Below are 25,141 nucleotides of genomic sequence, written 5' to 3'. Positions count from 1 at the left end.
ATGCTCCTAATATAAGCCCTACCCCAAAAATAAGCCCTAGTTAAGATCAACCCCCAAAGCTCCCCCCCCCCAATTTCCACAACACTCCCTGACTCCATCCCTGATACTAGTGCTGCCTGATTTGCTGAAAAAATTGTACTCGTCAATTCAGCAACCCTTACCCCTGCTGCTTTAGGAGGCCTTGGAGCGGAGGTAAATCAGTCTCACGGGGGGGGGGGGAGGGGTTCTGCTGCACAAGGGGATGGGTGAGAGGGGAGGAATGATGCTGCACATAGGGGGGGAAAAAGGAAAGTGGAAGAATTGGGGTAGAGTAGAGGAAGGAAGAGATGATTGTTGTACACGAACAAAATAAGATAGTGTCATTAATTTTGGGTCCAAAAACCACTTATTTTTAGGGAAACATGGTACAAAATTGCATTCAGAGCTGTTGTATAAATATTTTCAAATATATTTTAATATCAAGAAAAGTTGAGTAGTTTGTAGCTCATGAAGATCTGTATTTGGTAAAATGTGTGAAAGTCACAATCACAAATTCAAATTGGTAAGAAATATTTTGTTTTGTTATGTTAGATTTTTTCATTTGACATTTCTTCCTGACAGCTGTTTTAGTTTTGGGTCTCACCAAGAGCTCTGATAAAAATGAAGTATCAAACCTGACTTACATCACTTTGAACTTTCTTAATAGTAAGTAAGTACCATATTATGAGAGATTTATTAGGATTACTGGAGCTAACAAATTTTAAGTTTTGGAAATGTTTACTATAGTATCTTAACAAAAAAGGAGAACCAGAGGTCCAAAGGTCCAAATTCGTCTACAGTGAAAAAACAGACCAGAGCAAACAAACCAAAACTGCAGACTTGTACACGGTGCAGGCAAATTTTATTTTGACAAATAAATCTTAACTAAAAACCTTTTACCAGACAGGGGACCCAACACGGTCCGTGTTTCGGACAACCTTCATCAGGGGTCCATGGTGATAAAGAAAAAAAGAAAAATATCACAAAAAGAAGCCTGGAAAAATAGCCAGAAGTTCTCAGCAAAGGATGACATCCTCAAAGTATGCAGTGGCGGTGACAAGAAAGGTCAGAGAAAGTGTGCTGGGCTCAGCTGAGAGAAAGCGGGAGCCACCGTCTGCTGGGCTGGGTTGGTCTCATCCTCTCCACTCCCAGCTGTTGGAGTTTCCCCGCTTCTTGAGTTTCGGGTCTGGTCTGGAGTCGGTTGGAGGAAGTGCAGGTGCGCGGAAGGGAAGAAGCGGGGAAACTCCAACAGCTGGGAGTGGAGAGGATGAGACCAACCCAGCCCAGCAGACGGTGGCTCCCGCTTTCTCTCAGCAGAGCCCAGCACACTTTCTCTGACCTTTCTTGTCACCGCCACTGCATACTTTGAGGATGTCATCCTTTGCTGAGAACTTCTGGCTATTTTTCCAGGCTTCTTTTTGTGATATTTTTCTTTATCATCATGGACCCCTGATGAAGGTTGTCCGAAACACGGACCGTGTTGGGTCCCCCGTCTGGTAAAAGGTTTTTAGTTAAGATTTATTTGTCAAAATAAAATTTGCCTGCACCGTGTACAAGTCTGCTGTTTTGGTTTGTTTACTATAGTATCTTTACATCTAGCAGGTTATTTTAGAAAAACTTGGGGCCCCTTTTATAAAGCAGTGATAGCAATGCAACTGCCATAAATGCACCCAAGCATATATAGGAATTGAATGGACTTTGGTGCATTTCCGGCAGCAGCATTGCTACTGCAGCTTTGTAAAAGGGGCCCTTAAACAAGTAAGCCTTTTATTTACAAATAGAAAAGAGACTTTTCTAAAATTTCATGACAGTAAATGTGAATATAAGTTCATGTGTTGACAGTAACATGTACTTAGACACTTTCTGCATGCAGGCATTTCTAGGAGCTAAGTTATAATGTACAACTTTTATAAAATGCAAAATAGAATATGCACACTTGCATGCTGGTGTAAACTCAAGTCCGTTATTAAAACCGGATTCCAGAAACTTCACCATTCTCTGTTTTAAAAGTGTTTCCATTAATTTGCTTACCACAGAAGTCAGCCTGTAATTCCCTACTTCTTCCTAACTTCCACCTTTGTGTAGAAAGATTGCATCCGCCCTTCTCCAGTCCTCAGGTACCACTCTTGACTCTAGAGAAACATTGAAAAGGTCAGTTAGCGGAACCAACAGAATTTCCCTAAGTTCCTTCAGCACCCTCGGATGTACACCATCCGGCCCATTGCTTTGTCTACCTTTAATTTAGCTAGCTCCTCACGAACACAACCCTCTGAAAATCGATCAGGGTCTACTACTGCTCCTTACCTTATTCGTGTTTGTCTTCTGTGGTCCCGCTCATGGTGCAGCCATGAACACAGAAATATTTGTTAAGCAATTCAGCCTTTTCTTATCAGCTTCTACCTATTCTTCCCCTTCACCTTTGAGTCTCACAATGCCATTTTTGCACTTCTTCCTCTCACCGATCTATCTAAAAAAGTCTTATCTCCCCGTTTTAATAATAATAATAACTTTATTTTTGTATACTGCAATTTACCTTGTCTGCTAATTTTTCTTCCATTTGTATCTTTACTTTCCTGTATTCAACCAGCCTCTCTTAATTTTCCTGATATTTTGCCTGTCTTTCTCTTTCTGCAATCTCTTTGTAGTTTATGAAAGATCACCAAAGTGGCCTTCTTTTCCTCTTACTTTACATACTTGCCTCACAAAAAGGTTTGTTGCCCTTATAATAACTCCTTTCAGTTTTGCCCACTGCATTTCTAACTCCTTCCCGATCTTTCCATCCAGACAACAATTCATTGACGTTATCCCCCATCCAATCAAAGTTAGTTTTTAAATAATCTAGAACCTTTACTTTTGAATGAGCCCTCTCTATACCCATCTTAAAATTAAACCGTACCATGCAGTGATGGATAATCTTTGCTAAAGATTGAACTAAGCGAAAACTCACTGATTTCAAGAATTTATTCCATTTTATTAATTCAGACTAATAATTTTTGATATGTAATTACACTGTGACATTATTTATTTAGGAGAAATCTTATTAACATGGGTTACCACTGAAACGTTTCAAGTTTCAGGTTTTTATAATTGTGTTTCGTGATGGTCTGTGTTAGTGATATGATCTTCTAATCTTCAGCTCTTCCTGGAACCAGTGATACTCGTAATTCCATAGGTCTCAATAGGGTTTATCTCCTGTGTAACAAAAATTAGTGTTAAAAAATGTTCTAGTTTAACTCTGGGAATATTATGATGATTATTTTTTTCTTCCACTTTAGGATAGCTCAGTCCTCTTTGGAGCTGAACTATTTATATATGTTAATATTTTTATTAGTCAAGCTTATGTCTCACAATACATAATAGGTTGCAAAAACAATAGATTTTAGAAACGGTGGAGATGCCATATTCAACATTTACATAACAACTGTTCCCCACCTTCTTCTCCCACTCATGTAATAATCAGTGTCAGCTGATAATGGGAAAAAGCATCATGTCACAGAGTTATAAATTCAAAAGATGACTGCATGCAGTATGTGGTGGTGAATTCCAAAATGGTTCCCAAATGGTTTGAAGGCATAATCCCCGTGTTCAGTTTATTGGATTGTAGACACATGGGACAGTAAGAGTCATGTCTCAAGAAGACTTTTTTTATATGTTTGTTGTGGAGAAATATGTAGTTGTATGATCACCTTATAGTTCATTTCCCATAATAGAAACATAGAAGATGATGGCAGAAAAGGGCTACAGCCCATCAAGTCTGCCCACTCTGCTTACCCACCCCCTGTCTATGCCCTAATGACCCAATTTCCTTATCTTGACCCTCGTAGGGATCCCACATGGGTATCCCATTTATTCTTAAAGTCTGGCACGCTGTCTGCCTCGATCACCTGCACTGGAAGCTTGTTCCAATGATTAACCACTCTCTCTGTGAAGAAATACTTTCTGGTGTCGCCATGAAATTTTCCGCCCCTGAGTTTGAGCGGGTGCCCTCTTGTGGCCGAGGGTCCCTTGAGAAAGAAAATATCATCTTCCACTTCGACACGTCCCGTGAGGTACTTAAATGTTTTGATCATGTCTCCCCTCTCCCTACGTTCCTCGAAAGTGTAGAGCTGCAATTTGTTCAGTCTCTCTTCGTACGAGAGACCCTTGAACCCCGAGATCATCCTGGTGGCCGTCCGCTGAACCGATTCAATTCTACGCACATCTTTACTGTAATGTGGCCTCCATAATTGCACACAGTATTCCAGATGAGGTCTCACCATGGCCCTATACAACGGCATTATGACTTCAGGCTTTCGGCTGACGAAACTTCTATTGATACAACCCAATATCTGTCTTGCCTTAGATGAAGCCTTCTCCACTTGATTGGCAGTTTTCATGTCTGCACTGATGATTACTCCTAAATCTCGTTCTGCTGAAGTCCTAGTTAAAGTTTCTCCGTTCAAGAAGTACGTCCTGCATGGATTTCCGCTTCCGAGGTGCATGACCTTACATTTCTTAGCATTGAAGCCTAGCTGCCAGGTTGAGGACCAACTTTCCAATGTAAGCAGGTCCTGTGCCATATAATTCTGTAAACTGCATTCACTTACTATATTATATAGTTTGGCGTCATCAGCGAATAGTGTTATTTTACCTTGAAGCCCTTGAGTCAGATCCCCTATGACACTGACAGCGACATTCCCAAATCTGCTGATCATTTATGACCCAAAGAAATATAATCATAATTTGGTAATATTTTTTTGAAGGAATTTATGATGATAGCGCTTAGGCACTGGCAGTTGTGCTTCTAGACAAAAAGCCTCTTCTAAAATTTCCAGTGTTGCTGGGGAAGCAGAATACCATTTTCTTTGCTTTGAGACAGTTAGCAGAGATGGGGTTTGGGGATGCCTGATATCAAAGTGTATAATATGGCTTGCTTGATGTGACACTTGGGGGATTGGCTTCGGGATACTGAGACTTTCTCCCTGCTGCAAATGGAGTGTTTCTACTGTGCCCCTCTTCATCTTCTATATCAGTGGTCTCAAACACGCGGGCTGCATGTGGTCCCCCCAGGGACTATTTTGCGGCCCGCGATCTGTCCTCTGCTTCCCTTCCTGTCTCACTGCCCTCCCCCAAGCCATCGCAATCGGGGAACAGGCCAGCGCCGAGGTCTTAGCTCTCCCAGCTTATCTTCCCCAGCGCGGGCCGACCAATTCTCACCACCCAACGTCAATTCTAACATCGGGGAGGAAGTTCCGGGCCAACCAATCGCTGCCTGGCTGGCCCGGAACTTCCTCTCAGACGTTAGAATTGACGTCAGGTGGCGAGAATTCGTCGGCCCGCACTGGGGAAGATAAGCAGGGAGAGCTAAGACCTCGGCGCTGGCCTGTTCCTCGATTGCAGCGGTGGTGGCCTGTTCCCCAATGGTGGTGGCTTGGGGGAGGGCAGGGAGAAATAAAGAAAGAAAGGGTGGGCAGGGAGACAGAAAGAAAGAAGGGAGATGGGACACAGACAGAAAGGGGCATGGAGAGAGAAATACAGAAAGAAAGAGTGGGTATGGAGAAAGATAGAAAGAAAGGGGGCACAGAGAGAGAGAGAAAGACAGACATATAAAAAGAAAGGGAGCAGGGCAGGGTGAAAGAAATAAAAAAGTTGGGGGAGGGAAGGAGACAGATGCCAGACCAGGGAAAAGGAAGGAAGGAGGGAGGGAGAGAAAGGAAAGAAAGAGATGTCAGACCATGGAAATAGGGATGGAAGAAGAGAGAGATAGAAGGGAAGGGAAGACATGGAAACGTAGATTTTGAAAAGAAAGCAGAAAAATTGAATATTAAGTTAATGCCAAAGATGGATGCAAGGCAGAAAGTGAAGACGGAGAGAAAAACAGTCAAAAGACAAGAAGGCCCTGGAAACATAGTTAAAAGCACAGAAAAATAAAGTCACCAGCCAACAAAGGTAGGGAAAATGATTTTTATTTTCAATATAGTGATTGAAATGTGTCAGTTTTGAGAAAGGAAAGATATTAAACTTTAAATGTGAGGGCTGCAGAAAAAATAGGGTACTTGGAGGGCCGCAGAAAAAATAGTTAATGACAATTTTGCGTAAGATAAAACTCTTTATAGTTTATAAATCTTTCCTTTAACTGTTTTACCTCATGCAAAGTTGTCATTTCTTTAATAAGACATTATCTTTTTTTTTTTGCAGCCCTCCAAGTACCTACAAATCCAAAATGTGGCCCCACTAAGGGTTTGAGTTTGAGACCACTGTTCTATATGTTTTACAGGCAAGGGCTCAGGGTCTTTCTGCTCATGTGAATTCTTGCCTCACGATTTGTTCTCTACCGGGGCTCTGGATGACTTTGGCTTGTTGGAAGTATTTCTCCCCTCATACCGTGTTTCCCCGAAAATAAGACAGTATCTCATATTAATTTTGGGTCCAAAAAACACACTAGGGCTTATTTTCGGGGTAGATCTTATTTTTTCATGTACAATGATCAGCTGTCCCTTCCTCTCCCTCTCCTTCACCCCAGTTTTTCTTCTTTCCTTTCTCTCCCACACATGTGCAGCATCTTTCCTCCCCTCTCACCCATCCCCTTGTGCCTTCCCTCTGTAGCATCTTTCTATCCTTCCCTCCCTCCCATCCCCCTGTGCTGAAGAACCCTTGCACAGCATCTTTCTATTCCTCCCATCCCTCATGCAGCAGAACCCTTGCATAGCTTCTATCCCTCCCATCCCCCCTGCGCAGCTAAACCCCCGCAGACCCTCGCATCTTTCCATCGCTCCCTCCCATCTGAACCCTGCCGACCCTCCCACTGCAGAGACCGACATACCTCCCTCCTAACAGCAGTATCGGCAGCACTTTAAACAGGCTGCTCTGGGGCCTTCCCTCTGCCACATTGCTGATGATGTCATCAGTAATGTGGCAGAGGGAATCACCGGTGAGAGAAGACCGCAAAGTAGCCAGTTTTGAGTGCTGCTGTTAGGAGGGAGGTATGTTGGTCTCTGCGGTGGGAGGGTCAGTGGGTTTGCCGTCTTTGCTGACTCATAACAGGGGAGATAAATTAATGCTACATTTCAAACTTTGCGGAGTTGTATTAGTCCCCCAGATTTCAATTCTCTTGGAGGCTTTCTTGGGCTGTAATAGCTAAATAAAGTTGCCATTTTGGGTTATGCAGAGCACAGTACTCTGAGAGTGGCCTATATTCGACAGCCTCTAGAACAGGGGTGCCCAACACGTCGATCGCGATCGACCAGTAGCTCAGGAAGGCAACGTGAGTCGATCGCTAGACTCGTGTTGCCGTCCTGATCTACCGGGCCGATCAGCCTTCCTCTGTGTTCTCCCTAGGGCCTTTTAGCTGGGCGGTCCACCCAGCTGTCATCTGCTGCCGCCGCTGCTGAACATAAAAAAAAAACCCGGATTGGAGATTTCAGCCCGTAGCGAACTTATGCTCCGGGCTCTAACTGTGCGTGCCGGCTTCTCTTCTCTTCCCTCCGAAACCGGAAGTTATGTCCGGGGGGGGGGGGGAAGGCCGGCACGCACATGTTGAGAGCCCTGAAGCAAGCGTTCGCTACGGGCTAAGGCGGGAGACAGGTTAGTGAAGCATTTCCTCTTCTTGCTGCCGGGTCCTGCCTACTTTCTGTTTCCGCAAAGGCAGGACCCGGCAGCATTTCCCCCAATAGGTCGATCGCGATGCTGGTCGGCCGAAGCAGGGACAGCTTGGGGCGGCGTCGGCTTTCGGGCCTATTATTGGTGGCAGTTTGGGTCCTGGTCCCGATGGCAGTTTGGTCCCCGTTGGCAGTGGCAGTGGCTTGGGGGAGGGCAGGGAGAAAGAAAGAAAAAGGGCAGGCAGGTAAGACAGAAGGAAAGAAGAGAAACAGAAAAAAAAGAAAGGGAGGCAGAGAGAAAGAAAGGGAAGGGAGAGAAGAAGGAAAAGTTGGGGGAGGGAATGAGGTCTGGAGGAGAGGAAGCATACAGGCTAAAAGAAGGGAAGAAAGATTGGATGCACAGTCAGAAGAAGAAAGTGCAACCAGAGACTCATGAAATCACCAGACAAGGTAAGAAAAATTATTTTATTTTAAAATTTAGTGATCAAAATGTGTCTGAATTTATATCTGCTGTCTATATTTTACACTAAGGTCCCCTTTTACTAAACCACAATAGAGGTTTTTAGCACAGGGAGCCTTTGAGCGTCGAGAGCAGCGCTGGGCATTCAGCGCAGCTCCCTGTACTAAAACTGCTATCGTGGTTTAGTAAAAAGGGAGAGGGGTATATTTGTCTATTTTTGTATGGTTGTTACTGAGGTGATAGTGCATAGAGTCATCTGCTTTGACCTCTTTGAAAAACCCTGGAATAAGAATGATAATTAACATTTTCTATGTGTACAGTGTGCTTTGTGTTTTTTTAAAATTTTATTGTTGGTAGATCATTTTGACTTGGTCATTTTAAAAGTAGCTCGCAAGCCCAAAAAGTGTGGGCACCCCTGCTCTAGAATATAGAAACCAATAGAGATCCAGCTCAAAATTTTTATATGGTTTCATTGAGGTTAAAGGGAACATCTACACAAAATTTTATTCAATTTGGAGGAGATTTGAGTAGAGATGATTTTTAATATTAGACCACTTGACATGGAATGACCCTTTTGTTAGTAACATTTGCTAAGCTTTAGCTCACAGCTCTTACACAAAGATATATTGGCCTCTTTGTTTTATTTTAAGAGGCCTTTCTCATGACTAGCTCTTTGATCTTGTTTTCTGCAGGAGGCCTTACAGAAGGCGAGTTGTATTCTGCTCTTAAAGAGGAAGAGGCTTCTGAAGCTGTTTCCAGTACCAATTTCAGTGGTGAAATGCACTTCTATGAACTTGTGGAAGATACTAAAGATGGGATCTGGTTGGTGCAGGTCTGTAATTCAGTCATGAATAGGTGGACAGAAGTCTGTGAATGGCAATTTTTCACCTTCTGGCTATGTGTCTTCAAATCTTGTGATGATGTAAACAGTCTGAAATGTATTTTATTTATTTATTCAGGAGCTCAGAACAGTTTACATGAATTTATTCAGGTACTCAAACATTTTTTCCCTGTCTGTCCCGGTGGGCACACAGTCTTATCTAATGTAGATGGGGTAATGAGGGGGATTAAGTGACTTGCTCAGGGTCACAAGGAGCAGCGTGGGTTTGAAGCCACAACCTCAGAGTATTGAGGCTGTAGCTTTAACCACTGCACCACACTCTCAGATTGTTCAGTATTTGCTGTTCAGGCAAACAAAGCTAAAGAGACCACTTTTTTTTGTTTAATGTCCCAGCGGAAAAGTTAAAGGACCTACAGAAAAACAGATGAGTTATTAATGCCTCTATGAATAATTAGTAAATGCCAATCCCATGTGCCCTTAATAAAAACAGAGAAAAGTGAAGCCATATGGTCTTTTGTCTGCCTTATCTAATCTGCCTGTTCCTGCTATCTACAGTGTTCTCCCCAGAAATTTTTTCCAGCCGGGTGGCATGAAAAAGTTGCCGGGTGGGGCGGGATGAGGAAATTTGATGGTGGGGAAAATTAAATTTGCACTATTTTTATTAATTATTATTATTATTTTCCAATGCTCAATATGACTCCCTTTTTTAAGGGTTGACACTTAGGCAGTGTTCCAGTAGCATTTAAGCCAATCTTGTAAAAAAGTAATGCCATTATCGAACCTTCTATTTCTTTCAAAGCTACCGTACTTGAGAGAGTGATATTCAACCAACTTCAAACTCATGTTGAATCAGTTAATGCTTTGCATCCCCGGCAATATGGTTTTTGTTTAAAATATAGCACAGAGACAGTAGTTCCTGCCTTAGGGTTCCTTATACAAAGTTGCGATAGCAATTCTGCCACAGCAAATGCACTGAAGCCCATAGGAATTGAATGGACTTTGGTGAATTTGCCATGGGAGAATTGCTACTGTGGCCTTGTAAAAGGGGCCCTTACTACATGAACTCCATAGTCACCTAGACCAGTGTTTCTCAACTTTTTCAATTCAAGTACCCTCTAAGTCTAACAAATACCAACCAAGTACTCCATCCCAAGCTTTGCCCCTTACCCCACCCCCATTTATAATAGTACTAATTGTAATGCAATTTCTTCCATTCATACACAATATGGTTCCCATCTGCTACTTTGATCTGAATTTTTTGGCGGGGGAGCCTTCCACGCCACTGTTGGATTTTAGAGACCTTAGCTCTATGTTCCAATCCTTGCACTAGATGTCTGCGACTGTGTCTCGAATCTACTACAGCGGTGTTGCGGCTCCCACTCTGCAGTGGTCAAGCCTGCTGCACTGTATGGCCGGCTCTTCCCGCGACCACTTGGGCCTGCTCTAAGCGGTTGAACGATCCTGGCTCGCGGGTTGAGTCCTTCTTTGGTATCACAGACATGTTGGACAACTTTCGGAGCCACTTAGGTCTGCTCAACCAGGATGGGACTTTTGGTTATCTGGGGTTTTCCTGTTTCAGTTGGGGGGATTTGCTGGGTCATCTTATTGGGGCTGTTGAAAGGTTGTGTGTCTGATTGTCTGGGGGTATGCTGAATGGGTTATGGATGTATTGTTGTGGGGTGGCTGAGGTATCTTTTTCATGATTCTGTACTTGTTCGTAACAGTTGGGACGATACCTTGGAATGGAGGGTCTGGATGGGTTAGAGCAATAGTTCCCAACCCTGTCCTGGAGGACCACCAGGCCAATCAGGTTTTTAGGCTAGCCCTGGAGCAGATTTGCAGCCTATCACTTCCATTATATGCAAATCTCTCTCATGCATGTTCACTAGGACTAGCCTGAAAACCCGATTGGCCTGGTGGTCCTCCAGGACAGGGTTGGGAACCACTGGGTTAGAGGATTTCTGTTTGTGATTTTGGGGATGATTTGGGGGGGGGAGCTTTGGTTCCATGTGTAGCTGGTATAGAGTTCTGTGAGCTGTGCTGATTGTTTGCGGATGCTTGGGGGGGTTTGCATGAGCTTTATATGAGGGTTTCTCAAGAGGCCTGTTGCTTCTTTGGTTGCTTCCTGGGCTTGGGTGAGTGGCGACGGTTTTGCAGGCTGCAACCACTTTAGTTGCTTTTCTGGTTGGCCTTTGTGGGCCCTTTACCTATCTTAAGCTTGCTGAGAAGGGTTCTGGATAGCTAAGGGCTGCCCTGGGTTGTCCTCTGGGACAAAGATGTTACTGGGGGGATTTGATGTAGATGGGGGGTATCTGTCCTGGATTGGTTCTTTTTCTTTTCTTTGTTTCTAGTGATTTTTTTTTTTATTTTTTTAAGGGTTCTGGTTGGGGTTTTGATTTTTGATCTGAGGAATGGCCGAGAGGGGGCTCTCCTGGGATTTGCTGCCTTCTCTCCCGCCGAGGACCATCCGAGGTGCACACCAAGTTTGCCAAAAGCCGTCCGCTTTTATTACCATATACAGTACTCCCCTGATATTCGCGGGGGTTCCGTTCCATGAACCCCCACGAATCTTGAAAAACCATGAATCTGATCAATTGCCTATCCAGGGTAACCTTCTGTTTTTACTGGGCAGGACTTCTTCCCCCTTTCGGCGTTGGGCACACTTGGATTTGACTTTATTGGAACATATCCTTTGCCCAGATGATACTCTTCCCTCATGGCGCTACTTTCAACATCGGGATGGGATTCTGGGTACTGATTTCTTTGCTTACTTGCAAATAGTCTATTATGTGAGCTCTTTAACGGCGGAGGGCTTGCAATTGGACTTGGGACATAAACTCTGCACTTTCTTTGATCAATTTGCGGATAAGGGTCTTTCTGTTTCGGCGCTCTATAAAGCTCTCTGTCTTCTTGCCACGCCTAAGTCTTGGGAGACTTTGGGCTCCTTTTACAAAGGTGCGGTAACGTTTTTAACGCGCACACAAGATTAATGCATGCTAGCCGAAAAATTACCGCCTACTTAAAGGGAGGCGGTAGCAGCTAGCGCGCGCTAAAACCACTAGCGCACCTTTGTAAAAGGAGCCCTTTGTGTAATCATTGGGCGCTGGAGTTAGGTTTACTGCCCACTGATCTTGGATATAGGTTGTCTTATTCAATGGATCCCGTCTCTTTCAGTGTCTGCCGAACTCTGTGAATGTCAGTTCCGAGTATTGCATCGCACGTACTTTACGCGGGTTCAGTTATTTTATCATTCCGGTCTAGCAGAGTCTGCTCAATGTAAAAAAAGTAAAAGTGCACCCAAGTCCTTTTTCCATGCTTTTTGGAGCTGTTCCAGTCTTTATGGAGGTGGGTGGTCCGGTACTTGGAACATTTGCTGGGCTGGTCTATTCCTCTTACCCTCTTATCCTTTTGGATAAATATGAAGCATTTCGACTTCCCCCTGGGATAGGCCTGTAAGGCGGGGCTGGTGGCTAAGAAGATTATTTTGAATGAATCGGGCTCCCTCCTATTGGACTTGGCGCAATCGATTGCATGCTCTGATGTTGCTTGAGAAGGGTTGAATGCGTGCTTCTTTCTGACAATCTAAAGGTCTGGGTTCTTTATGTGAACTCTTTGTCTCCTAGAATTTGTAATCTGATACTTAACTCTCTCAATATTTGATTCACCTTGAGCGATAAGGGGTTGGCGCCTTGGGATTGCCTTTTTGAAGCTCTGAATCTCCTGGTCATTCCTCAGTCATTCTGGTTTTGTTTGGGGGGGGTTTTCCTCTTTCTTTCAGTAGCTGTTCTATTTTGATTTTCTCATAGAAGTTTGCTGTCTGTGGGGGGAGGAGTAGGAGGGGGAGGTCCTCTATTTAACCAGTCAGGGCCCATCAGAGTCCAGGGCCCTGATGTTTCATTATAGTTTGCTGGCGTTGGAGCTTCCTCCGGTGGGTGGGCTTGCGATATTTGTTATTTCCTTGACTCGCACCTTGTTCTTTATTCAGAGTGATGATATCTTTTCAAGGCATAGACAATCTGTTTTAATTTTGTCTTTCCTTTCCAGTTGTCTTTTATTGGTATTTATGTATTTATAATTTACTATGCTGGGATGAGGAGTATGCAGCCCTGCATATGATTTTGCTACATTTCCTATGTTTTCTTTTGTACCATCACATCTTCTCCTTCCTCTGTTTAGATTCCTCATTCATTGATCCTTCTCCGTGTCTTTTTGCTTTTGGGTCTTTGGGGGGGGGGCAGTTGGGGAACAGGTATGGTTGGATACAAAAAACATTTTTGAACAGATGTTGTATCTTCTGCTGTATTTTATGTTCTTTTCTCTATTCAATAAAAATCGTTTTCATCCTAAAATGCTGAGCAGTAATGAATTCTGGACAGAATGTATTTACTGTAGAGGAGAAGATAGCTATATTATTCTTAAATTAAGTATAATTATATAAATGTGCATTTCTTATTCTATGAGCCAGCAGCTAATTTGCTAAATAATACTGTTGCCTTATTTTTTACAACAGGTGATAGTCAGTGATAGAAGTCCTCTAGTAGATAGAGTTCATTGGGAGAAAATGGTGAAAAAAGTATCAAGATTTGGTATCCGAACAGGTACTTTCAACTGTTCCAATGATCCAAGGTAAGGAGTTATTAAAATTGATTTTTCTGTTATGTCCCTTCCTGATTCATTATGCTAGGTGTTCAATCCCTTCCTGCAATCCAGGAGTTGCAGAAATCCAAACACTTTTCTGAGCACATGCTCCTCCCATCAAAGAGAGAGAGTTGGGGGCCCCATGTAGTTTCAATTTCTGCAAGCAATTCGTGCAGAAGTCATTTGGATTTGCTCTGCATCTTTTAATTTTTTCGCTTAAAGTTCATCTTTTTTTGTGGCTCGAGTGCCTTGATACCCCTTTGTGGTGGTCCTTTGTTTCAAGGATAAGCCTTCAGTACAAGCTTTTAGTTCTGTTTTAACAGTAATATACTGGCAGTTTTCAGTGGTCCTGATGTAGCAGGTTGTTTAATAGGTTGGTAATAGGTAATGATGTGATCTGGGGTATTTGTTAACATGCATGTGGTACATTTGTCAAGGGTGCTGTTACACGTGGATAGTTTTTTGGAGTGTTTGGCAATGTCTGAGGTTGTTAGGGGACTGAAGGTACTCCAGATCTGATCAGCAGCACGGGGGTCAACTTGCCAGGGGTAGTGCATGCATTGGAACTACAAGGATGGCTGCTTTCTCAACATCTGCTTGTACAGTTTTTATATTGTTTAAAAAGAAGTCAGCTAGCATCTGAGCATCAGGTTGAGAGTTGTGTTCGGATAGATCTAACTCAGGAGGAGCAATCAAGGTACAAACTAAGCAAAATAGTTTTTTTTGTATCAAGGTTATTGTTTTCAATTTTACACGCATAATGGATTCTTTTTGGTTTTGAAACACTGCTAGGTAGAAGGAACCAGCAAGAACTGCTGCATTTATTCTGCCATAAGATTTGGTACATTTTAAGATAGGTGGGGCTAATTCTCTTAATATGCACTTTTGAAGGTACTTGGTTACACCAGGGCTTTAAGTATGTAGGATTGTGACAGAAGTACAAGAGGTGGGGTTAGACATTTATCCAACTAATTTATTCTTTTTCTCTACATTTTGTAACAATTTCTGGAATATATTTTTCACTTGGCTTTTGTGTGTAGGATGTGTGCTTATAGGAATGTGTGCTAATGTTATAAGATAACAAAGGATGAACATTTTGGAAGGGGTATAGATTTTTCTGTAGCAACTACCACTGATCTACCCCCCTAGGTCCTATATCAATCATCCCACAAAACAACCCACATTTTCTGTCATATATGGTAACATTTCTGCATTATTGCTCATTCATTTTTTAAAAAGTTGCTATCTTTTAGCATGTGTTTGAATAGAATGTGTAGTTGCTTATCTTCTGGCAATTCAGATGCCTCATTCAGTTGTAGGAAAAAAAAGCTAATTCTGCTATGTATTTATTCCTGGGAGAATTCTGTGCTACTGCACATTTTGTGCAGAATTCCTCATCTCTGCAGAGTGCACAGAATTCTATGCTGTCTGCTTTGGTAGTTAAGAGCATCACATATGTTTACTTTCTGGCTGCCTCCCTCCTTCCCAGCACAATTCCAGCTTGGCAAGAGAAAGAGTCCCCAGCCGCACATTAGATTGCCTCCTCCTCTGCTGTCTTAGTCCCCAGCAGTTCCTTTAAACTGCATGGAAAGTCAGGTCTGAGACAGCAAAGGAGAAGGAAACAGCCCAATGTGCGGCTGTGCAATTTCTCTTCTTGACGAGCTGGAATAGTGAGCATGCAGGGAGGGGGTGGGGGTAGAAAAAATATAGATATAGCTTTGGGGATCTGAATTAAAGTTGGATTGGCAGGGGGGCCTGAATAAAAGGTGGATGGTGTTCATGCGTGCCTGTGCAGGGAGAGGGCTTGGAAAAGATGGATGGAGTATGTATATTGTAGGGATTGGGGCAGAGAAAAGCAAAGTTGAGGTTTGCCTGGGAGAGGGGGAAGATACTTTTGGGGTAGGCAGAACAGGGATTTTACTGGGAGTTAGGGGAAAAAGCATAGTGATGGGGAGCGAGAACTCTAGAAGTGCTGCTAGAGGGTAGAGAACAGGTGAGCTAGAAGGGGTAAAAGAGAGGAAGAAAAATTGAATGTATTCTGTCACAGAATATCCTAGAGAAGGGGTAGATAAAGCTGGGGACTGAACTTAACAGAGGAAAGGGGGGGTACAAGCTGAGAGTAATGAAGAATGTGTTACCTGAAGAGAGAGACTGCTATGGGGTGGGGGTGGTATTTCATGCCTGGCAGGAGAAGCCAGCCCTTATAAAGGGGGGGAATCTACATAAGAAAATTACTAATAGTTTGCAGATGTTTTATATTTTTTGCACAAAATTTTGTATGCAGATTTCTACCAGGAGTAATTGTTTCATGTAAGCTATATGTTGGATTCCCTACAGCTAATATATAGAGGTGTTGTTTTTTTTTTTCAGATACTGCAAGAAACGAGGCTGGGTTCGATCTACCTTGGTTATGTCTGTTCCACAAACCACTACTTCAAAAGGGAAAGTAATGCTGAAAGAATATAGTGGACGCAAAATAGAAACCGAGCACATATTTAAATGGATAACTGCTCATGCTGCTTCCCGAATCAAAACAATTTATAATTCTGAACATTTAAAAGATGACTGGAACAGAAGTGACCAGTATCGAGTGAAAATATATCTTTTTGCAAAACTTGACCAGCCCCCTGCTTTCTTCTCTGCACTGAGTGTGAAGTTTACTGGAAGAGTTGAATTCATTTTTGTGAATGTTGAAAACTGGGACAATAAAAGTTACATGTCCGAGATTGAGGTCTACAGGATACCATCCTATGTGCTTAGAACTCCTGAAGGAATCTATAGTTATGGGAACAATACAGGAGAATTTATCTCTCTTAGAGGTATGGATGCATTTTTGCGTTCATTGCAACCAGAAGTAAATGATTTGTTTGTCCTGAGCTTAGTGCTGGTTAACCTTATGGCTTGGATGGATCTTTTTATTACACAAGGCGCTACTATAAAACGATTTGTGGTTCTAATAAGCACTTTAGGGACTTATAATTCCCTCTTAATTATATCTTGGTTACCTGTATTGGGGTTTCTGCAGCTACCTTACCTAGATAGCTTTTATGAGTATAGTTTAAAACTCTTAAGATATTCTAATACAACCACTTTAGCTTCATGGGTAAGGGCTGACTGGATATTCTACTCTTCACATCCTGCTCTGTTTCTCAGTACCTATCTTGGTCATGGTTTACTGATAGATTACTTTGAGAGAACAAGACGGCGTAACAACAATGATGAAGTAAATGCTAATAACTTGGAATGGTTGTCAAGTTTGTGGGATTGGTACACAAGCTACCTCTTCCATCCTATTGCCTCGCTTCACCATTTTCCCATAGAATCTGATTGGGATGAAGACCCAGATTTGTTTTTGGAGCGACTAGCTTTTCCTGACTTGTGGCTTCATCCTCTAATACCAACTGATTATATAAAGAATTTACCAACATGGCGATTTCAGTGTCTCAGTACCACTTCTGAAGATGAAATACTGGAAAGTTCTCAGGAAAGTGATAGTGACTCAAATGGGGAACACGGCAATATTCCTAATACCAGAACAAAAGAAGATGAATTAAGTACAATACACAATTACTGTGAGGAAACATCTACATGCATATGTCAGAATTGCTCCTGTACCAGCTTGGCTAGCCCATTTGAAAGGAGAGTCCACTCATATGGGTTATGTAGCACTGAAGAGGACATAGAACCTAATTGGTCAGTTTGGCCAACTAATATGTTGCACTGCACAGAATGTGTGGTATGCTTAGAGAATTTTGAAAATGGTTGCCTGTTAATGGGTTTACCTTGTGGTCATGTGTTTCACCAAAACTGTATTGTGATGTGGTTAGCTGGAGGGAGACATTGCTGTCCTGTTTGTCGATGGGCTTCTTATAAAAAAAAGCAGCCATATGCACATAAGCAGCCACTGTCCAATGACGTGCCATCTCAGCTAAGTCCCAGTGTTCCTTTGTAAGCTTTTCAGCATCTCGAAGCTCATCCTTAAGTGTTAGTCACTTGCAGTTTTTGTGATTTGAAATTTAGTTTAAATGTTAGTGCAGTAAAGTGAGATTCATTATAATAATGCAAATCATTTGGTTGCCTTTTGTGTCAAATCTGAATGTGTATCTATTGCAAATTAACTTTCTGTAGGACATTTAAAAGTTAAAGAATATTGTTATATTTTTTATTATAAGTACAAGTTACTTAAATTGGTATTGGAGATTTACAGATTAGATCTGGGTTATTTTTTTGAAATACTTAATTCTTAAAAAACAAATCAAGATAAAATGATTTAGCATAAGAGAATATTCCTGCAGTACTTTAGAAGTTCACTCGGGGGCTGATTCAGATTGTTATGGATGGTATATATCTTCACATACAATGTATGCCAAAAACTGCTCATCTGATTCTGCTTTCCTGGCACGAATCTATGCAGCAAATGTATGCTAGTGATATCAGTTAGAATCAACCCCTCAACAAATTGTATGGTTTGCTATATATAAAATTGTATTTGATTCTGTCAATTCCTTGAGCAGATTTTTTTTCTCTTGGATTAGTTATTAGTAAGTATATCAAAAATGGCATTACACACATATGGACTAAATTGGGCTACATTGTCAAGAATGCCATTAATGACATCCTGTAGTAGTTTGGTAATCTTCTGATACTCCTGCCAACAAAACTAAATGCTACGTCTTCAGATGTCTAATGCAGTAATTAATTGCATTAGCTCTAGAAATGTAGGAGTTAATTCTATAATAGTGCACCTATATGTAAGTGCCTATAGGGTACCTACATGGCTCCTATTCTATAAAGGAAAGTAGACACCTACTTTTCCCTTATAGAATACTAGCATACATGGGTAAATATGTACATATGCTGTTAGGTGCGAGGACTTATACCTTCCATAGAACTTCTATAAGTGCTCAGACTTAAATGCCAGAAATATATTCTTAACATAGTATTCTTTAACTTACACATGTAAGTGTGAACCTTGCCTGGACCACCTATATGTATATCTGTAAGATCCATGCATATTTACAAAATAGTGCTTAGTTGGAATTTTGACATTAATGCACATATGTGTGCATATGCACATGTATTTGCTACTGTTTTAAACATTCATGCATCTACTTTATAGAATTATCCTACTTGGTTACATCTACACAGGAGTCCGTGTGTTAGGTGATCAATCTCCAGCCGTCAAATGGCTTTGAAGAAGTGTGTCACTCACAGCTTTCTGTACTTCCCTCATTTCCAGTGGAATGTAGAGCCCTTTTCAGTTTTTCTTTCTGCAAGCGAACTGTGCAGAGGTGTTCTGCTCTGCTCTGTATATTTTTATTATTTTCTGCTGTAAGTTTTGGTTTTGAGGCTTTGGTGCCCTGAGACCCCTTATTTGGGCGTTCTCTGCCTGGGAGAGGATGCAGGTTCTGCAGAGACGGACTGCAGCTTGCAGGGCAAACCTTTTGGGTGGACCTGTGGAGCCAGCCTGCAGTGTGTTACTTCAGGGCTTGGGATCCATTCACCTGGGAACCAGCTTGCCTTCTGAAGTTTTTCAGAGGCTTGAGCATAGGCTGTAGGCTTCATCAGGGTATCAGGAAGCCAATTGCATATTCCGCGCCCCCCCCCCCCCCCAAATCACACTCTGAGGTTTCTATGGGATGGAGGTCTTGGTCAGGGTCAGTCTGACTGGTAGCCCGAAGATTTCCTGATTTGGTGCCATTTCATTGAACTTCTGAGGCAGAAAGTCTTTTCCATTCTCTCTGGCTGCAAGAAAGCTGGCAAGCAGGTATCTTTACAGATCTATAATTACAGCCCCATTATTTCCTATGAGAAAAGGGGGGGGGGTTAAAAAAACCAAACAACCTAATTTTTGAGCTTCTGGGGTCAGGTCCCCCACCTCCAAAACCTCTATTTTGGTGTTTTTTCTTTCAAAAAAGTCCCCACGGACCATTTTTTGGCATGATTTTTCTGGCATTGGCCATTTTGGATTTTAAAGGATCTTTTTTTCTGAGACCTCTATCTGTCTCAAAACCCATTAATTTTTACTAAAATTGGCTGGAATGGACTCCTCCGGGTGTTTTGACACCATTTCATGTCGAGTTTGCACCAGATGGCTGGCAGAGGAGCGTCCATATACCACATGCCGCGGCACATGTGAGGGGGGGTAGGAACTTTGAGCTTAGCCCCATCCATGTCCTCCAGGGCTGAGGAACCGCTGTGGGTTCAGGAGATGGGAAGCAAGTCTTGTCCAGAGCCTGAATTCGTGAAAGCGTGATGCGCAGATGCATGGAATCTATGGAACCCATGAAAGCCCAGTCTGAGGTTCTGCAGGGCTAATTTATTTTGCCTGAACAAGATTTTTCCCCCAAGTCATGAGAGCTTTTTTAATGAGCCCAAAATGTGCTGTGCAGCCGGAATGCACACTGCCGTTAGTCTAGGGTGTATCAAGTTTCAAGTTTATTTAAGATTTCATATACTGCCCAATCAGCCTTCTAGGTGGTGTACAATGTCATAAAAACATATATTGACTAAAAAAACATATTTAAAATTACAGCACATTATTAAAAACAATAATAGTTATTAAAAACATTTAAAACCAAACAGGAACAAAAGGAAAAAGGGCAAGAACTACAATGATCAAGTAGAAAGAAAAACATATAGGGGAAAAAACAAAAGGAAGGGTGGCAAAAAATAAAATAAAACTATGTAGCCCTGAAAAGGACATTTAGGTCTCGAAAGCGTCAAGGAAAATAAATGTTTTTAGCTTCGTCTTAAAATGGTGAAGAATTGATTCTTCCCGTAAGTGGGTCGGAATATTATTCCAAAGAGATGGAGTGCTGACAGAGAAAATGGTAGACCTCATTGTGTTGATACACTTCATGAGACCTCTTATACTTCCGGACGCAAGAAGGTAAAGATTTTCTGGCAGCTCATCCAGATGTGTCCAGATTCCTAAGAGGTGCACTCTGGTTGTGACCTCCACTAAGTCAACCTTATAAGAACATAAGAATACCTTACTGGGTCAGACCAATGGTTCATCAAGCCCAGTAGCCCGTTCTCACGGTGGCCAATCCAGGCCTCTAGTACCTGGCCAAAATCCAGAGTAGCAACATTCCATGCTAGTGATCCAGGGCAAGCAGTGACTTTCCCCATGTCTTTCTCAATAACAGACTATGGATTTTTCCTCCAGGAAATTGTCCAAACCTTTCTTAAAACCAGCTACACTATCTACTCTTACCACAACCTCTGGCAATGTGTTCCAGAGCTGAACTATTCTCTGAGTGAAAAAATATTTCCTCCTATTGGTTTTGAAAGTATTTCCCTGTAACTTCATCAAGTGTCCCCTAGTCTTTGTAATTTTTGACAGAGTGAAAAATCAATCCACTTGTACCCGTTCTATTCCACTCAGGCTTTTGTAGATTTCAATCATATCTCCTCTCAGCCATCTCTTTTCCAAGCTAAAGAGCCTTAATCTTTTTAGTCTTTCGTTATTTGAGAGGATTTCCATCATCTTTATCATCTTGGTCGCTTTTTGAACCTTTCCTAGTGCTGTTATATCTTTCTTGAGATAAGTAGATCAGAATTGGACACAATACTCCAGGTGAAGTCGCCCATGGAGCATTATAACATTCTTAGTCTTGTTAACCATCTCTTTTTTAATAATTCCTTGTATCTTCGTTTGCTTTTTTGGCTGCCGCCACACATTGGGCAGAAGGTTTCATCAAATTGTCTACAATTGACACCCAGATCCTTTTCTTGGGCGCTAACCCCCAAGGTGGATCGTAGCATCTGGTAACTGTGATTTGGGTTATTTTTCCCAATTTGCATCACTTTGCATTTGTCCACATTAAGTTTCATCTGCCTCTTGGGATGCCCAGTCTTCCAATTTCCTGAGGTCTGCCTGCATGCGTTTTAATAATTTTGAACAGTTTAGTGTCATTTGCAAATTGAATTACCTCACTCGTCTCAATTTTCTGATCATTTAGAAATAAGTTAAATAGCACCGGTTCCAGTACAGATCTCACCTTCACAAATGGAATTTCTATCCATATGGATTTTACACTGCTATATGCATGCAGAATGTTTATTTTATTTGATTCAATTCCCTATTTGACATATAGCACAACCCCCTCTCCTCCAATTTGATCTACTCTATCCTTGTGATATAATTTGTACCCATGTAATAGTGTCCCATTGATTGTCCTTCCACCAGGTCTCTGAGATGCCTATTATATCTACCTTTTCCATCCTGAAATCTTAACATCTTTCTAAATGGTCTCATTAAGCTTCTGTATGAGCCCCTGCAGGAGGCATCCATCTTGAATCTCACGGTCAAGACGGTGTTTCAGGTGGCGATTGTCTCAGCAAGACGAATATTGGAATTGCAAGCTCTCTCCTGCAGAGAGTCATTTCTCAGGATCATGGAAGCTGGAGTAGCTCTCCATACTGTTCCTTCCTTCTGAATGTTGTATCGGATTTCCACATCAACCAAGAAGTTTATCTGCTTGCTTTACAAACCACAGGCTTGAGTAAGCAGGATAGGATTTTACAGAAACTGGATGTGCGAAGAGTTTTACATCACTACCTGGAAAAGACAAGTGATTTTCGTCTTTCAGACCATCTGTTTGTGTTAACTAGCCAGTCCAGATGGGACAGACCAGCGTCCAAGGCTTCTATAGCCAGATAGATTTGCATGGCCATTTTGTTGTCATACATCGTCTGTGGCAAGCAGCCACCAGTTTCTCTTAAGGCGCACTCAACCAGGAGTGTTGCATCTTCATGAGCAGTGTCTCGAGCAGTTCCTCCCACAGATATTTGTAGAACAGCTACTTAGTCTACTCTTCATGCCTTTATGAATATTTACAGAGTGGACGTGGCAGCTCGAGAGGAGGTCACCATTGGGTCATCAGTCTTGTGGGCAGGTTCTTCTATCCAAACCTAGATGTCAGCCATTTTGGACTCCTATGTAGAAGTAACAGAATGAAAGATTAGGTTCTTACCTAGATAATCCTCCTCCTGTTAATCTTCACAGGAATCGGTAAGGCCCGCCCTCAGTGTTCCTGATTTGCCTGCTTTCTGCCTCAGATATTTCTAAATCCCAGAACTGGAGTTCTTCTCCTGTCAGATGGCTAAGCATAAAGAAATCCTGTATAAGTGACTTGTTGAGCTCCTGACTCCTTTGATGTTAGTTCTTGTTGCATACAGTAGGTTGGTTCACTATTGCTGCTATGTTATAAATGCTTGTTAATAATTGTTCTTTTTTTAAAATAAGTTGCAGAACAGATATATTTATGATGTTTTCATGAAAGTTCCCCATTCAGTGGAGATTGATTGCTTTAGAGCAAACTGAAGAGGGCATTCCACTCCATTGGGAATGAGGGAGGTACAGAAAGGTGTTAGTGACACACTTCTGCAAGGCCAGTTCGTAGCTAGGGATTGATCACCTAACGTATGGACTTTTCTGAAGATTGACAGAAATTATCCAGGTAAAAACCTAATTTTTATTTTTTATATATGAAAATTGTACCATAAATTTTACATTAATCCTAGAGGAATCCCACTTGGGAGGAATCTCCTAAAATAATTCATGAACAGACAATTTAGTTCTGGTTTTAGAAAGCATAGCTAAAGTTTTGGATTTAACTCCAACCCTAAATATTTAACACAGTTAATAATGTATTTACATATAATCATGGAATTGTCTCCAATGAGGCTAGAGCAGAAAGTGAAGGCAAACTAATTGAATAGCAGAGTGGCTAATTCAGGAGTAGAAGGGTTTGCAAATAAAAACAGTAATTACTGTATTTTTCACTTCATAAGATGTACTTTTTCCACCCCCAAAAAGAAAGTGGAAAAGTGGGTGCGTCTTATGGAGAGAATATACCTCCCCCCGGGTACCTTTTTTTAACTGGCGTTGTCGGTGCTAGACGGTACCTTTCTCCCTGTAGAGCGGTGCATAAGGCAGGAGTGTGACCTTTGTGCTTCCTGCCTGATCCCGCTCTGCTCCATGATTGGCTTGCCATCAGTTCTCACAATTCGCGAGAACTGATGTCAAGCCAATCACGGAGCGGGACCAGGCAGGAAGCGCAAAGGTCACGCTCCTGCCTTACGCGCCGCTCTGCAGGGAGAAAGGCAGCAGTCTAGCACCAACAATGCCAGTTAAAAAAAAAAGGTACCAGGGGGCTTTGGGCTGTGGGCTTCCCAGCACCAGACCACCAGACACATCTAAGTGTAGAGGAGGAAAAACCAAGAAGAAAAAATTCTGGTCCAGTGCATCTTATAGAGTGAAAAATACGGTAGTTTTGAAAATGAAGCCATTTCCCGTACATTTGTAAGTAAATATGTTTAAAACATTTTTTCTTCTTGAATCTTTGCTCTATACACATATTTACGGTATGCCCTAAATTGGGAAAACGAGGAAAGAATAAACCTCCGTAAATTTAAATTTGGAAAAAAAATGAAATTTTCAAATTTTTTTTTTGTTGTTGTTAAAATGCAAAGCCTTGTTTATTAATGAAAATGTCTTAACTGTTTTACTTATCTGTGAAAAGAAATAAAATATAACTGCTAATACCTTTGCTGCTTCACTGGAGCAGAATTATATTTTGATGATCTTGCCAATGAATCACACTCCTTTGAATCTGTTTCACTTTCTGAAATTTCTACAGCTTCTAAAATTTTCATAATTTTGTTTTTCTCTTTGTTGGAATTTACCTTGAAATATAGTCATTTATCCCAAGGCAAGCAGACAACATATTTTCATTGATGGATGACCTCCCCCTCGGAGCCCCGGTACGGATAGTGCAAGTGTACTATCACTTTAATGACTTTAGATGTCTTGAGACCACCTGTACCGCGCACGTGTGACTGCCTTCCCGCCCGACGTTAGCTTGCAGGACCATCAGTCCTTAGTTTTCCATGGACTAAGTGCGTGTGTTAGAGTGTCTCCAATTGTGCTATTTTCTCTTTTTTGTGCCTTCCTGATTCGTTTTAATTTCTTTTATTTTTCTTTTGTATTATTTTAATTTCTTGGGAGATTTTCTCAAAATTTTTTCTTCCTCTTTTTTGCGGGCTTTTGTTCTCCTTGAGCTGGGTTTCTGGCCAGCAGCATCAACTCTCTTTTGGTCATCAAATTAGTCGACCTTCTGAGAAAAAATTGATTTCTTCAATTTTGCATTGGCTGTTTTTCCTACAATGTTGAAGCCTTCTAGTGGCTTCAAGAGATGTTCTCGGTGCAATGGGGCCATTTCATTCACTGATCTCCACAATTGGTGTCTTCTGTGCATTGGTCCTGAGTACCGAGTAAACCCTTGTCATCGCTGTTCAAAGTTACAAAAACTCTCTTTGAAGGCTTGACGTCTACAGCAGGAGAAACATTTTGGACCCCAAGATCCATTAAGAACTCTTCCACGTCTAGTTTTGAAAAAGCCACATCAAAATTGGAACACAATTTCTGTATCATTCGGCTAAGAAGGGTTCCCATGCCTCATCTCGCCACACAATGCCAGCATCTCTAGCACTGAGTAAGTGAATGCGTGGCAAACATCATTATCAGCAGTCTCACTCTCCATCATTACAGGAAGTGTCTCCTCCAAGGTGTGCCTCTACATTGAGGTCACCAACGCC

General features: G+C 41.9%; 1 protein-coding gene across 7 annotated transcripts in view; it reads left to right on the top strand.

Moving 5' to 3' along the window:
* The window catches only part of LOC117363763 (charged multivesicular body protein 3), a 128,556-nt gene that overhangs the window by 1,979 nt on the left and 101,436 nt on the right, over positions 1–25,141 (top strand). For 3 of the 7 annotated variants that reach the window (XM_033952070.1, XM_033952060.1, XM_033952041.1), the window contains 4 exons: positions 601–684; positions 8,748–8,887; positions 13,407–13,522; positions 15,905–20,079. In XM_033952070.1, the coding sequence (XP_033807961.1) occupies positions 601–684; positions 8,748–8,887; positions 13,407–13,522; positions 15,905–17,486 (1,922 nt within the window). In that variant the 3' untranslated portion in view covers positions 17,487–20,079. Of the gene's footprint in view, positions 1–600; positions 689–8,747; positions 8,888–13,406; positions 13,523–15,904; positions 20,080–25,141 lie in introns of those variants that run through there. The other 4 variants (XM_033952078.1, XM_033952052.1, XM_033952087.1 and 1 more) reach the window with 3 other exon arrangements.

Source organism: Geotrypetes seraphini, chromosome 1 (assembly GCF_902459505.1).
Source record: "Geotrypetes seraphini chromosome 1, aGeoSer1.1, whole genome shotgun sequence".
NCBI lineage: Eukaryota > Metazoa > Chordata > Amphibia > Gymnophiona > Dermophiidae > Geotrypetes > Geotrypetes seraphini.
Note: the sequence above shows the minus strand (reverse complement) of the source record. Positions and strands in the feature narration are given on the sequence as shown.